Raw genomic sequence first — 16,266 nt, 5'->3', positions numbered from 1 at the left:
CTGATAAGCTGTGTTTGGCAATTTGGGGTGTACAGCACAGCCTAATGAAGTGAGAAGCATTTATGTGTGAAAGTTTGTATGTGCAAGTCAGGGCGTACCAACGCAAGTGATTATGCATGTGCATGTGTAGGATGACGCATGTTGACAAGGTAGCCCAAACCAGTCAGCACTCATTAGTGAAAACGAGAATCCTCGAATGAAGAGCGCTCCGACAGCCAGGGTACTCGTTAGGGGACGGCACACATACAGAATTAACCCAACATCAATTAGCTCATTCATAGATGCAACCGAGTCTGTTAGTCTTGCGACCTTAGTGACAGCTCCGGTTATGTCGACCTTGTAGGAAATGAATATTTGGAGCAGAAAAAATTGGGACATTAAAACTGTATCACTTGTGCATGCAAAGCTAGGAGGCACCATTATCTCTTGTTTGTTTTAGGCTCATATACGTTTTTTTTGCTGATGTCAACACTCACTAACTCAGCCAATCATATGACTTCAAACCGACGAAGAAGTTCAAACCGAACAGCAGAATGGGGAAGAAATGATATTTAAGTGACTTTGAACATGGCAAGGTTGTTGTGCCAGACAGATTGATCTGGAGATTTTAGAAATTGCTGATTTTCTCACTGGTTTACTGAAGTTGGTCTGAAAAAACAAACAAACAAAAAAAAAATCCAGCCAAATGGGATATGTATGGATGAAAATGCCTTGCTGACGTCAGAGGAGAATGGACAAAGAAGGAGATGGGCTACAGCAGCAGCAAACCACACTGGATTAAGGGGAGCTCTAACGACAAAAATGAGGTCCAACCCGGTTCTACCGAGGTGTACCTTTTTGAGTGACTTTGGTTGTATGTCAGCAATTTCAGAAAGCGGTAAACTTTGGCCAAATCATTTCAACTGGGTTTGAATTTGTTGTCTTTCGTTACAGCAGGTAAATGTAACAGCCTAAATTGAGGATGGGCTCATTCTTTTGTTCTGGTCCTGGATACTAGTTGATGCGTTGCTCTGCTCCTGTGTGGTTGGGTGTGGCTGCACTGAGGTACAGTAAAACTAGCTCAGCAGAAAGAAATGTGGAGTTTATTCCAAGCGACCTTCCCTTATTTGTTAACTCTTTTTTACAAATTATAAGGTTCACAGAGACAAATGATTTTGCCAGAGCTTATTTTCACAGCAGCCTGGTGAGTACAGTGTAAACACATCACATATGTTCTGATAATTAGCGTCATTAGTGCCTGTTTATTCATAATATTTTAACCAATCAGCACATTAAGATGATGAACAGAAATAGGTTAGAAACACATGGCTATGCTTTGGGGCTATAGCTTTTGTCTTTTCATTACAAACTCTGTAGATGGAACATCTTTTTATGTCTCTATTTCAGCATATGGGAGAATGCAGCGCTGCTGAATTATTTACGCAACTACAGTGGTGTGACTTTGGTTTAGTCCTAGATTGCTTCGGGCCATTACAGCACTATTGTCTGTGAGGACACCACAGACAATAAGGGCACAGAAGAAAATGAAAGAGTTAATTAGGCGACGGGAGGGATGCTGGTGGAGCTTAAAGAGTGATGGAATAGCTTTTGAATTATGAAACAGTGGATGGAATGCTGCGACGGGTGGCATCCAGCCATATGTTACCACACAGCTCCTCTATCTAGCCAGGGACAGCTGGTCAGATTGCTCATGTTCAACCGAGTTAGGGACCAATCAATCAAATGCGGGCAACTTGTTCGGCCGTTTAGGCAGAAGCCAGAATAATACACAGGACACTATTGTGAGTGCATCACTTTGGCTGCAATTAGGAATTTGTCAAGAACTGTTAGCAGATATGAAATCTCTCTCACATGGAAGCTTCTACTTACAGAATTAAACGGGTTTGGATGGTAACCAATCCGTGTCTATTTTCAACACAGAAATGTCCAGTGAGTTCTTATTCTGATGCTTCATCAATTTACCAATTTGTATTGAATTTGGTTTCTCATCACACAAATTGACAGCAGAAAACATGATATTTTTGAGCTCATAAAAAAAAAAAAACAAATAACATGTAAACTCCCCCCCCCCAGAAAACAAAAAAACGATATTTTACAAAGATAGAAAAAGCAAAAGTAAACATTTTCCAGAGTTGGAAGATTATGATCAAAGTTCTTTAAAAAAAAAAAACCCACAACTGATTTCATAAAATGTTTGGACTGCTTTCTTACGGAATGCAAATCAAATTTCCTCTTGTGCTGTTCAACTTCAGCTGAAATTAAGTTTAGCTTGAGTGTCCACGATAATAATCTTAAATTAATTTTCAATTTCAAGGATTGCGTTTGCCATCCAAAAAACAAAAAAAAAAATAAAAAATGTCCAGATAACTTTACAACTCTTATCATGCCTTGTGTCGTCTGTTCTGAGAGATTCAGATTCAGCATAGACGTGCCTAAAGGCATATCCGTCTGTCAAGTGTGCAGAATAAATGTTTTTATTTTTCCCCCCCCTTTGCATCTGAGTCATTCTCTTTATGCAACTAAAATTGTTTTCAAGTTCTAAAAAATATCTGAGAAGCTATTTGACTTCACAGCTCTGATATGATTGAGACTGCCTGATATTGTCTTAGTCTCTTCTGGGCCAAAATGATATGGCCACATTGATCAATAGTCTCTGTTACACATGATTTATTTCCCATGGCTCAGGCTGTCTGCTTTGTTCCATCTGTCCCCAGCTCTTGCAAATTTCTGCTGCCTCTCTTTCTCTCAAAGTCTCACACACACAAACTTGACATGAATGCTTAGTTGGGGCTGTGTCCAGGTTCCCATGAGAATGGAGACCACTTAGGCTCAAAATAGGACTTCTTCTGCCTTTGAACCATCCCTATGAAAAATGTGTTTGAAACATAACTAGGTTCATTATATAACAGCTGCACAATGTTGTGATCCTTCTGCATACTTAAAAAAAAACAACAAAAATGTATGAATATATACTTTTTGCAGAGTGTATGTTAAATGTGTAAATATCCCATATTCTATGATTAAAACTGGTGACTTTGAAGGTGCAAACACAAAGCAGTGGAGTTACTTGCTGAGTGGACGAGTGAGCCAGTGATTGAACAATGTTGGCCTGCTTTAATCAGTTCATAAAAAAAGAAGTGGAAACAAGCCTCACCAGTCTGTCACTGTTACAACTTATCTCAGAGACCATCGTCTAATAATTGTTTATTGCTAATGGACCATGAAATGAACAATTAGATCGGGACATCAATGTATTTCACACTTTGATGCTGATGTGGAATGCCAAGTGGAGTGAATCTTGATACAGATAGAACATCAACAGTGAGCATTTAGAGTTGGATCTCTTTCATATTATTATATATGTCGTGTATGTATTGGCATATGATCGGTTTTCCTTGTAACATATTTTTTAGCAACAAATCGTCCTGTTCTTCCAGCAAGGATATTTGAATTTAATTTAAAATAAAAATGTGTAGGAAATCTTTTTAATTTCTAAATTCTTTACTCTTCTGTCATATTGTTTCTTGACTTGCCCTGTAAGCTAGCGGTTCAAAAAATGCTTGCTATTTGAGGTTAATCATTTATTTTTAGGATTTTCTTTAGCGTGACAATATCCCATGCGACATTCCAGCACCAAATTGTTTTAACACAGTCTGTTCCAGTAATCTTTAACAGATATGGGGGAAAAATCTGGCAAGTATATGGCATAAACCTTAACTTGTGTTTAATAATACCTAGTCTACTGTTGCCAACTGTGCAACTTTTTTGCTGAGTTTAGTACAGAAACAAATCGATATAGGTCAGGTTTTTGTTAAATATTGGTAATCAGCCAGAAAACTGCAATCAGTGCACCCCTACTTTCTTTTAATTACAACAATAATAACATTTACTCCTGCTGCCCTCGCATTAGAGCATACTGCTAGAATAAAAAAAAACTTTTTAGGCATTTTAAAAAAACACAGATATTATTACCTGCTTTCATTCTGTGTGCTTTCTGTCTGCTGGCGGGAGGGAACACACCTGACTCAGCACGTGCAAGTGTCGGTGGCAGAGTAGAAGCATGCATGTGTTTTTGTCCAGCTTTTGTCAACTTTACGATGAGCTCATGGATGTCTAGCCATCGGTGCTTGATGCGCGTAGCGTCTTGCCCGCTGAAATATGTGTGGCAAGTAGAAAAGCCACCACATAGGGACAGAAATTGCCCATGAAGTGATCTGGCCTTTCTTATAAAGACTGATAAAATCAATAACATTAACTGTGAATATCTACAATTACCATATGTGACGATCTTCTTGGCGGGGGTGGGCGCTCTTGTTGGTGGGGCAGGGATTCAACTTCTTCGACAGAGCATCTTCTTGTGTTTTGATATGACATCCAACTGAGCAAATCTTCTCTGTGTCGATCTGCAGGCCTGTATGGTGTCAGGAATACTGAGCTGTGAAAGAAGCAGCTCAGCACTCGAGCGCCTGGGCTCAGCAGGAAGCACCTCTACGTCCGCTTCCAGGTCAAAATCAGACGCCATGTGGGCCAGATGCCTGATCTTCATTTCGGCGTTGATCGCGCCCATCGCCATAGGTAAGAAACGAGCTCAGATTGATGAGTCTTCAACAGACAGAGTTTTGTTTTCAAGACTGTTTTAGCTTTTAGTATAATTTGCAATGTTTTACATCATCCTCTGTTTTATTATTGTATACTTTGGCCAAACCCACAGTTATACTACACACACACGCGCGCACACCTGCACACACACACGCACATGCACGCACACGCATGCACATGTGAGCTGTGCAGATGCAGCCCCAGTAGGTCATGTCCACATTACCTCCTCTCTCCTGTGACAGTGAGCTTGAAAGACTCCAAAAACAGAGCTCTGGCCCACTTGGACTTAATCCCATTAATGGCCATTGTCAATCACACTTTGCCCACTGTGTGCTTGTTCACACGCCTGCTGCCACACAGATGAAATACTTTAAATGCTGAAATACTCAGCGCCCACACAGACCCTCTTCAGACACACTCTCAGGCGCATGCACACACACACACACACACACACACACACACACACACACACACACACACACACACACACACACACACACACACACACACACACACACACACACACACACACACACACACACACACACACACACACGCACGCACCCAAACAAACACAGTCTTCCCAAGTCGGCAGCCACTCGAGGCACACAAACACCACCGGCTTTGCTTCAGCACCAAGAGATGAGTTTCAGTCAGTGGCATTTGCATCAGTGTCTGAAGAATAAGTCGACAAATGCAAATCGGGCTGTTTATACTGGGTGAGGATTAGCTGAAACAAAAAGTGTTCTGCTTGAGAAAACACGGAAGCAAACACACCCTTTTCTCCACCAAACCGAGTCTTGTCATTATCACAGGTTTGTGAACACAAAACATGCATATGATAAAAATGTTCATAGCAAGATGCACATTTCTAAGTTTAGAGTATTTATGAAACAAACAAGAAAAAGAACTGCAACTAAATGAGTTGACTACATTGCAATATTTAAGGGTGGGAACTTAGATCTGGTTTCTGAAGGTAATTTGATATTTTTAGTTTCAGAAAACGTATGCATTAAGCCAGCTGTTTCAAAGAATTGGGAATGTTTCTATTTTGTCATTGGGATTGATTGAGATATATAAATAAACTGGCTGGAGATCATAATTGGCTCCAATAAAGAGGTCAGATACAAATAATATATCTTTATTTATATTATATATTTATTATTTTATTTTATTTTTTACCTTTTTCCTTACATCTTAATGTCCTGTTGGATTCAAAACTACTACCTCTGTGAAAAACCACTATTTCTCTTTAATATATTAGTTCCACTTTTTGTTATGTTTTTTGTGAGTTTTTTTTAAACTGTTGGAATTGTGGTATCCTGTTCAAAAAGAGTTATTTTTGAAAAGGACATTATGAATATTCAGGGTTTCTCCCAGTGTTCTATAAGCCTGGCGGGCCACCAGGCCTTTCTTGTGCCCAAACCAGGCTTAACATTGCTTATTTATTGAAGTCTTTTTAAAATGTTTGCATTTTTCAAGACTTTATAGTTGGTGTTCAGGTATTAATCCTCCGATCTTTCAATAACACATAAATATCAAGTGATATTTTCAAATTTCCTGTCAACTTCAAGCTATTTTTAACTCAAAAACACGACAGGCTGCTGGATGAATGACTGCCTTAGAACCCCACCACCGGGCTTGGCAAGTTTTCTGGGGGAAACCATGATATTAAAATTTCCATGTTTTTTATTTAAAGTACCTTTCACTTTTGAAAATGTGCTGTTCTTTGTTTTACTCTGAGGATGCACATTTTTTTCAACCGACACTTTGACAGTTCAAATGAGAGATCACCTTTTAAATCTCTCTCCTTTTCCATCTCACCCTCTCATTCTCCTTCCTTCCATCTTTTCAGCTCTTTCGCCAATCTCTTGTTCTTGGCCCAAATGCAGAAATCAATATCCTTTTGTTTCATCCGCACCCCCCTTGAGGCAGGGAGAGCAACTGAATAAGATTGTCTGTACCGTCCACGGCTGCCAAGTTTCTGTCGCCACTTGCACAACTAATGACAGACACATTAACGTGCACTCACGGCTCACACGTTATTAGATGAAGAGCAAGATGGGGAGCTGGTGTCTGTGCATCAGTATATGTGTTTGTAATGCTTCTGTATCAAAAAACTGAATGTTCTTTGTTATGAAGTGAAATGTGTGTGGAGAGAGCTCTTCGGAGGCAGATTGAACAATCTGTTATTGGACTTATGGGAGATACTGTAAAAATATAAAAAATAAAAAATAAGGTAACGGATGGGGCAAGATTATCTGTGACAGTCGTGAAATTTTACTCCTTTTGCTCTGAGTGCTTTTCAGCTCACTTCATCTTATCGCTACTTGATCATTTTAGATAACGATTTTATTACCCTGGATATTCAATTTTTCTGTGGATTCAGTGTAATTCTTATGAAATTATTGTTCTAACTTTAAAGGGATTAAATGTAGACCACATTTCAAGTAAATGCTTTCCAAAGTATGTTAACCCAGCTGGCCTTTGGGAGGAGGGGAGGTGCTGTAAAGGTTTTGTCAAATTTTTCTACATAACTTAATCTACGTTAACCCTCCAAAACCAATCTTTCGTACTAAAAAAAAAAACTGTAATACTGATCGTTTCATTAATTTGTAAAGTCTTGAACTGTTTATAAATTGGCTGGTTTTTGGGGGGAGATTTGAATTCGGCTGCTTTGTTTGAGTGAAAGGATAACGCTTCAGCAAGTCGGAACATTTTGTGCAATTTCATGCTTGTAACAGTCCTGGGGTGACCCTTTACTGTTGTAACATGACTGCACACCAGAAGGCATTAATGAAGACATTAATGAACAAATTTGGTGCGTAAAAACTGGTGTCGCCTTCACGCAGAGTCTTGGCCAGAACCCAAAACAAAACCTTGGGGATAAATTAGCGAAACCCAAGTCTCCTCATCCAACATTATAGTCCGACCATGAAAATGTGCTTCTGGAAGGATGGTCAATGAGATAAACCTGCTCCTAAAACTTGTAGAAAAGATGGCATGTCACTCATGTTGGTCTAGTACATATTAATACTTTGATTTTCCTTCCGTCCACATATAGCATTAGCTTGAAATGACAGTACAGGGCCAAATGATATGTTGTGAGATAAGTAGATGGTTTTAGAATCTGAATGGTCAGACAGATTGTGAAGTGGCAGAAGTGTTGACAGCTAAATTACTGTAATGCTGTTAAATTCTCACATGGCCTGATTATGTGTATAAAATGAGACTTTCAGCTGATCTATTTACCACTTTTTAAAATGGTGCCTAATCAAGACCTTGACAAACTCACTTTTTTCAAATTTTGCTATGTAAGAACAGCAAACTTCGATGTATTTTATTCTAATTTTATGTAACAGGCCAATACAAATGATCAGATACAGAGAAAATGCTGGAAAAGGACGTGATTGTCTTTTCCACAAAAGTAGCACCTTTTGTGGAAAAGGCGCTGCTTTTCCACAAAATAAAATCAAATAAATCTGATTTTATTATATATTTTTTTAAACGGAACTGATGCTAGAATCAGTTTTTTATTAGATTTTTTTTTTTAAATCAAACACTTTTGTTTTGCACAACCTGGCAGCCATTGGTTTTCTGTGAAGATCTGTGCAGCAAGTTTAAATACATAAATCGTATCGTCGATGCCCTAATATCACTGACTTCATTTATAAACACTGCTTTAAAAAGCAAGCAGTGTCTGTGACGCTTAGCATTCCGAGTGAGCTGGTCTGTAACTGGACCCAACAACACCGGAAAACAGGAGCTTAAAACAATGTTTACAGAAGGAATTATGAAGGTCACCTGGGAATGAGGAGGGAGAGAGAGAAGTGGTGCCAAGTAAGCAGCAGTGGAATTGGTTTGGTAGAAAATCTTCTTGTACAACGCTGTCGTACAATTTAAAATCTGAAAAGTGCGATGTGCACTTTATTCTGTCTCCTTTGCTACAATCTTGGGGTTACGTTTGTTCCAGCTTTGCATATTCAGACATGTTTGCACATTTCTTTTTGCAAAATAGCTCATGCTCATTTAGATTGGTTATGTAGCATCTTTGTCGTCAATCAATTATTTTCAAGTTTTGCTATAGCATCTCAATTGTATTTAGAAATTAACTTTGACTACGCCATAATTAAGGGCTTTTTGGTACTGTTAATGGCCCAGCATTGTCGGACCGAAGTCAAAATGTTGATGCACGATCATGTATATTTCGGATGTTTGTTTTCACGCAGTTTCACGGCCCAAAAGACACACCGAGACGAGCTCCCCCTTCTGCTGCGGTAACATCATGGTGTTTTGTCGTGTGTGATTTACAATGGCATGATGAACACAGCGATTGTGGCAAAGAGGAACGACTTTTACGAGTTCATAAGTTCAGAGGAGAAGGACACAAGAACTGAGAAAGAGGAGCTTATTTTAATACATGCTTCTCCACAGCCTCCAGCATTTGCTCTTCAACATCTTCTCTCTGATTGAAAAAATATATTTAAATATTCTAACTATCTGTGCTTCAATCCCTCCTACCTTGCACAGACAGTCAGTACAGCAGCTCATGGAAACGCTGTTTTCCACATAAATAAACACACCCATGACATTTAGACCAATCACACAATAGCTCCACCTGCAGGGCCTTTTTCAGTTTTCTTCCCGAAATTGTCTTTATTTAGCTCTTTCCATTGTCCCATCCAATTACCAACTTTTCTGCCTTTGCTGAAGAAAAGTATTTCTCCACCACACAGGTCTTCACAGAATTGAAGAATGCAGTTGATTATGCTTGATTTGGGGGTTCGGAGTAAACCAGGAAGGGTTTGCAAATGTTTACTGATGGAGGTTGAAGTTTGCATTTGCGAGCTGACCAAATGAATGTATACAAGTATACAAAAATGAATACTTTTGCAAGGCAAAACATTTTATTTTAACATTTTATTTCTTAAAATGTTAAGAAATAATAGCACAAATAAATACATCTTTTTATAAATATTCAGGTGGGACGTTTGCGGGTTATTTGTTTGCGCAATTGTGTTATTTGTGTTTTCATCTTTGCTTTCTGCCCAGTGTGGACTCAGCAAGGCAACAGCATAAGGCATCACATCCAAAGCTAGTCTAGACAGCTGCCTCACAGTACTGTCAATCGATCCATGCACGCTTCACTTAACCCTTTCTCCACAATATAGATTCATACAGAGGCAGCCATGATGTGACCATTGAGAAAACGTAACAAACTAACACTTATTGCGGTAACGACCCATTGCCTTAAGCACCCGTGCTCACACACGCGTAGAAACCCCCTGATGTACCATCAATGCTTCACCTGCTACCGAGACACACATCCTGTCTGAATGTGCGCTTACGGTCTACTCATGGCCTGCGGTGATACACCTATGTGTGTGTGTGTGCTCGCATGTGCATGCATGTAAATGGCTGTGTGTGTTCATTAAAGAGGACATTTTCAGTAAATGTCACTTATATATCAGTCCTATCTCTAAGCGAGAGCCTGCCATTACCAGCTCCATGCCCGCAGGTAGCGGAACCACATGGATATCATTGACAATGGCTGTGAATTTCTTCCTCTTCATTCCATCACTCAGAGCCTTTTGTATGCATGTGTGGCCGCCACTGCGTGCCCGTGCGCGCGGGCGTGTGTGTATCTGCGGCGTGGTGAAGGGCAGTATTAAGTTGAGCTCAGACAGAGTGTCATTGAGCTCATTCAGATTCTTTGCTGCATATGTGTAAGCATGACGCTCCTCCAGCTAATGAAAGAGTCAAGGGAGGGAGGACAAGGTTTCTATGGCAACCGTCACAAGGAGAGAAAGGAGAATGGTGGCGTGTCTTGCTTTTTAGGGACGTCGTAGGACTGTGTGCGCTGATGGTGGAAGTCTCCGTCCACGCACATGCATGTACATGTGCAGCTTATTTTAGCAGCACCAAACAGAATGATACATCTGAGTCACTTACTTATGTTTCAAACCAGTTTGATCCGGATTTAGTCTACAATTATTTATTTCTCCATATGTGAACATTTGTAATGTGTCTGTTTACTTAGTTAGAGCAAAAACATTTCAAATATGATTTTTGAGAAAGAAATGAATCCCGAGACACAGTAGCATTTCTGAGCTTAAATTTTGCACCGTTTACATTATTATTTCAAAGGGGTTAGGTGATGGAAAAACACACATCAACACCTCGGCTCATAAATCTATCAGGGGAAGACGGCTAAAGCTCTTGGGGTTGTTGCTCAGAGTGACAAAGAACAACAGTTTGTGAACTGCACCACAACAATCCTAAATCCCTGGGAACAGCCAGACCAACAGCAGCATTTGTATCTCTTTATGCACTTTAGGTAGCATGATTTTAGCAATTCCTTCTACTGTTTCACATAACAACTATATACTTCACTATAACTATATAACTTCACCTCCATGCACGGATAGCCAAAATCTGGAGAAGATAAATCACAGCACATGTGCAAGTATAAAAAGTTTTAAGTTTTTCTTTTCTCAAATGTAGCTTTGAGAAAAATCAAAGCTACATTTAAAAACAAATAATCAGATGTTACTTTTCACTTCAACTCATATTTCAATGGACTCCGCAGGAAATGTATTACTGACAATAGTAAAAGTTTTCTTGGCCAATTTGGATCAAATCACTAAGTGTGACCTCTGTAACTAAGAGATGGCTAGATGCACATGGCAGTGCCAAGTAGAGGTGATTTAGGTACCAGGTTACAAAAACAGAATTTTTTCCTTGATCAGTGTATCAACCCCTTAAAAAACTTTCCTCACCTTTGGCCACCCCTGGTCTGACATGGCTAATTGCAAAAATGCAGCCAACAAATCCATTTCACAAGAAACTTGCTATGATAGAAGTCTTTATCAATTCTCATGTTTCTTAATGTGGATAATTATGTCTCTTTGCAGGTGAACAAATAAAGCTTGAGCTGAAGAAAGTTTAGCCCTGCACAGTTTAAGCCTTTTACTCCTCAGACATGAGGAACAGCATTTTTGACATATGTTGTTTCACAGTTTCTCAGGCAAAGACAAAAAAACAAATCCAAATAACATCTCACCTCAACCTTTTGTGTGTTTTTGTGTAGTTTATGGCCGTGCCCCAATCCCCATGGCGGTGGTACGCAGGGAACTGTCTTGCGAGTCGTACCCCATCGAGCTACGCTGTCCTGGCACGGATGTCATCATGATCGAAAGCGCCAACTACGGCCGCACTGATGACAAGATCTGCGATTCGGACCCCGCCCAAATGGAGAACACCCGCTGCTACCTTCCCGATGCGTACAAGATCATGTCACTCAGGTCAGTATTTGATTATTGTGGAGTTCTCCGTATTGCAGGACAAATCTAGAAAACTTCAGTTGTAATTTATTACGTGCTGCTTTGTTGATCTCAAGTGTTGCACGGTATGCTCGGCTGCAGTGTGCAATCTCGAATTGCGCCACTTGGATAGAGCAGAACAGGCATTAATGTCAGCTGCTTTATTTGAGGCAACGAGATCAGAGCTAAAGTAAGTGTGTGCTGTCAACTCTTAGTTTTTACATGTTGAGATCTATCTACATGTTAATCTGCTTCCAAGAAGATCACAGAAAACAACAGCTAAGAAACAACTACCAATGAAAAAACATGAAATGGAAAGAAAGCCAAAGGTGAAGGGGGAATGCACTTAAGGCAGTGCAACTTATGAGCTCTGTGTCTTGCAGATTTGCTGCAGCACAATACCATAAAAGAAACAGGATGGAGATGTGTGAGCTCACCCTCTCCCCACTCACTTCATCTGTGTGAAAACCTCGTCTATCAGCTGTGTTGTTGGGCAGCTCAATGATTGAAGGTCATAAAGTGCTTCGCAGAGTATTATCAGTTTATTATTGAACAATTGCTCTGTTTTTATCACTTCACAAGTGATGGGATAGGCAGTTAAAGAGAGAGCTATTTTCCTTTTTGAGCAGCTCTGAGTTGTCAGAATCTCTCCTGGAATAGGATTCAGTCAGAGCAGTTTCAGTTTGGAGAGTCAAGCCGAAAAAGGGGGTTTGTTCTTCACCAAACGCCTTTGAAGAAGAAACTTCTTCAAACCATGTAAGACAGCATGGATAATAAGTTCAGTTTTTGTACCTCGTTGTTTTTGGTCTAAGACAAATGTTTGGCACCAATAAAACATAAATGTGAAAAATAAGACCTTGAAATATAAATGGAGAATACAGTTAGGGATTAAAACCATACATCTATTGCTGTAGGCAAACTCTAACATTTTCTATGTATGTTTACAGCTTAATTCTGTTGAATGACAATGTAACTTTTTTTCAATGAAGATGGAATTTTTGATGAGGGACAATTAAAATACATTAAGTTAAAGACTGCATGGTGGCCTCTAGAGCACCACACAGTGCAGTGCCAGGGTTCATTTTATATAGATGTTCCTTGAAATAACAATTTTAGTGATAGATTGTGCAAAAAAGAAAAGCGTATCACTATACAACTTCACAATGAGGGTACCAATAATTATGAAGTATTCTTCCAGCACTCCAATTCTTCTTTTAGTACTTGAGTTTTTACCTGTGTTAAAATAGATGTGAACCCATTAAACATTCCTCAAACTTGGTAACTTTAAGTGTTTAGAAGGAGTATGTGGTCAATTTGGTTGTCATTCAAAACCCTGTGGTCTGTATCAGTCTCTATTAAAAGCTGAACTACCAGTTTGTTCTCTAATAAGCAGGTATATTGGTCAGAACTAAATGGATAATACTACCAGGCCAAAGATAGCAATAATAAACCAGGGCTCTCTGTAATGAGAATGTCTGGATATAAATAATTCAATTATGTCGCCATTAGTTTCTGGATTTTTCAGATCATGTGTTGCTCTGACTTTGAGTGTCCCCCCTCCCACTGCCCCATTATTTCCTCCCCTCTTCTTTCTTCTGCTTTACTACTTGCTGTGATTGCGCCTCTTCTCCTCCCTCCTCTGTGTCTCTGGTCAACCACCTGCCTCTGACATGTGCTGGTGTTGTGATGGGCATTACTTTGGCCTGGCTTGGTCTCGCTAAACACTCCGGCTGCTGCAGCCTGTGTGGCCGTTCTCCTGCAAGCCAACCCCCTTTCTATCTATAATTTATATGCAGGCATACGCACACACACACACGCGCACACACAACATGTTCCACCCAGGGGCTACACCAGACTTTAAGCTCCAATTAGCAGAGCCAGAGGCCAAACTTAATCTTGAGGGATCCTCTGCGGAGGTGACTTAGACCGGAAACAACTGTTTATCGCCTATATTTGAGGTGAGAATGTGTGAGTACGCGTCGCAGTTGGCAAGTTTTTATTTAATGCACCGAGTACTGTATGTGCATGGCAATCAACTTGGCTCAAGTGTGCTCATGCGCTCAAAGCCCTGTTTTGAAGAAATGCACACAGAGAGTAATAGTCAGCATATGCACATGCACACATCTGATAACTTGTTAATGTGCATTAAAGGATTTTTTTTGTGGGTTTTGCAGACATTGCCGTGAAGATTTTCTTTTGTGAATTCCAGTCCTGCACCGCACTCGCATCGCTCCTTACTCAGTCTGTTTCAACCTGTCTGGATCCCACTCTATCATTCCCTCTGTGTCTGTATCATCTCTGGCTTTCAAGCTCAGCTCAACTGGCTGATAAAATCAGAGCATGTTCCGCCTGCCCAGTGTTTCCAAAGTATCATATTCCCTCTTTGTTTTCTCCTCTGCCGCACTCCAAGGCCAGGGAGAAGCGTGCGCACAAGTGCTGTGTGATGATGAACGTGTGCATATGTGTACATGTGTGTGCCCGCACCGCATAATTGGTCCTGATATCAAAGCCTCATATCTCTAGAGAGTCTCACAAGACTTCTCAGGCAACTTAGAAAGGACCTGATACTGCTGCATTTACCAGATTATCTCCCCATTGGGATACACTAGGTTGAAGGGGAAATGAAGCCTTGGCCATGAAAGTTAAGCTTAATCTGTTTTACTGGTACACTGGCCTTAGTTCAGTGACTTGGTCTGTTTTATCTGCTTTTAAACTGAAGCTCCAAATATTTCTTTAAAAAATTTGCTATTGACGATTTGCTTTGTAGATGGCTTTTCAACTTGTTTGAATTTTCTTTTGACTTTTTAATGTGCAACATTAAGATCTAGCTTGGTGAGAATCTTTCTCACCAAACTCTTGCCTCTATGAAGCTTGCTTTTGTATGCTGGTGCATGATCATGTTAGAGCTGAATGGGGCATCACCAAACTGTTCCCACAGAGTCAGCAACACACAATTGTCCAAAATATATTGGCATGCTCGTGCTTTAGGAGTTGATTTCAGTGTAACTACGGGACTGATCCCCATACTATAATAGTTTTGCATGCAATCAACCTGCCAGGGACTGAGTATAAAAATGTGCCTTTATTGCATGATTTGACACATACAGAATGAACAAAAATAATGAATTATTGTGCACTGTCCCTTTTAAGTGAATAATTAAATATGTGCCTTACCAATCTTTATATTTTTGACATGATGCGGTCAGGTAAGTACCGTTCTCCTGACAACCGTCAAACTCATACTTGCCCCTTGGATTCCCATACAGGGAGGCAAGATTTCTCCACTGCTCTAGAGTCTAGTGATAGTATTCTTTACACAACTGCATCCAATTGTTGCACGTACTTAAAGCTTGACTCCAGTTGCTTGGCCATGAAACCTCGTACCATGTAGTTCCCTCTGCAGTTCTAAGGTCTGTAACTACCGACTCTGTAGAAGGTTGAAAATCCCTGCACACTCTGGACCTCGAAACCTCCTGAGCCTGCTCTGTTATGTTTAGTGGCCCATCACTTTGTGGCTTAGATGCTGTTGTTTCCAATCACTATCCCTTTTTTTTTTATAATACCACTATCAGTTGACTGTGAAATATTTAGCAGCGAGTGAATTTGACGACTGGACTCACTGCACACGTGGCGTTCTGTCACGGTACCTTACTGGAGTTCACCGAGTTCCTGAGAGCAGTCCAATCTTTCACAGATGTTGGAGCACTCTGCTTGCTTAGCTGCTGGTTGTTATACACCTGTGGCCATGGAGTTCAATGATTTGGAGAGGAGACCCTATACAGTAGGTAGCACTGTATATGTCTTTTCTAAATATGTGTAGTGTTGTTGGCTGCTTTCTGTTTTGGATAACAAACAGTGCTTTTCTGGCTTTAATGTATTCATTAAATTTTTTATATACTAAACCCACAAGGGCCTCCATATCATTTGAAGCTCCACTAAAAACCCTTTTCAGTCCAGCCTTTATTTTATTTTTTTGGCTCTAGTGGCCTTTATTTGATAGTTAATTGACAGGAAAGTGGGCAATGAGAGAAGGGGGAAGACATGCAGCAAAGGTCGCCAAGGCCGGGAATCGAACCTGCGACAGCTGCATCGAGGACTAAGGCCTCCATATGTGGGTTGGGTTCAGTGAACATAGCAGTGGAACTGGTTTGGTAGAATCAAAATCTCCCTGAAAATAGCTAACTTTAAATGTTTTTCACTTAGCTGAGTTGTTTGCTTGTGGTATAGTATGGTGCATTGGAAAATCAAAAAAAAAAGTTGGACTTTTTAGTCTCCTGGCACGCAGTCAGCAGTCCAGCTAGGAATTGACAAGGCCCCATCTGACTCTTTGTGCATCTCTGTTAAG

At 40.2% G+C, this 16,266-nt stretch overlaps 1 protein-coding gene across 11 annotated transcripts in view; it reads left to right on the top strand.

Moving 5' to 3' along the window:
* adgrl3.1 (adhesion G protein-coupled receptor L3.1) overlaps window positions 1–16,266 on the top strand; it is a 161,401-nt gene that overhangs the window by 37,590 nt on the left and 107,545 nt on the right. For all 11 annotated transcript variants that reach the window (XM_008416710.3, XM_081609017.1, XM_008416793.3 and 8 more), the window contains exons 3-4: window positions 4,410–4,575; window positions 11,690–11,903. In XM_008416710.3, the coding sequence (XP_008414932.2) occupies window positions 4,416–4,575; window positions 11,690–11,903 (374 nt within the window). In that variant the 5' untranslated portion in view covers window positions 4,410–4,415. The remainder of the gene's footprint in view (window positions 1–4,409; window positions 4,576–11,689; window positions 11,904–16,266) is intronic.

Source organism: Poecilia reticulata, chromosome 1 (genome assembly GCF_904066995.2).
Source record: "Poecilia reticulata chromosome 1, P_reticulata-male-v2, whole genome shotgun sequence".
Lineage (NCBI taxonomy): Eukaryota > Metazoa > Chordata > Actinopteri > Cyprinodontiformes > Poeciliidae > Poecilia > Poecilia reticulata.
Note: the sequence above shows the minus strand (reverse complement) of the source record. Positions and strands in the feature narration are given on the sequence as shown.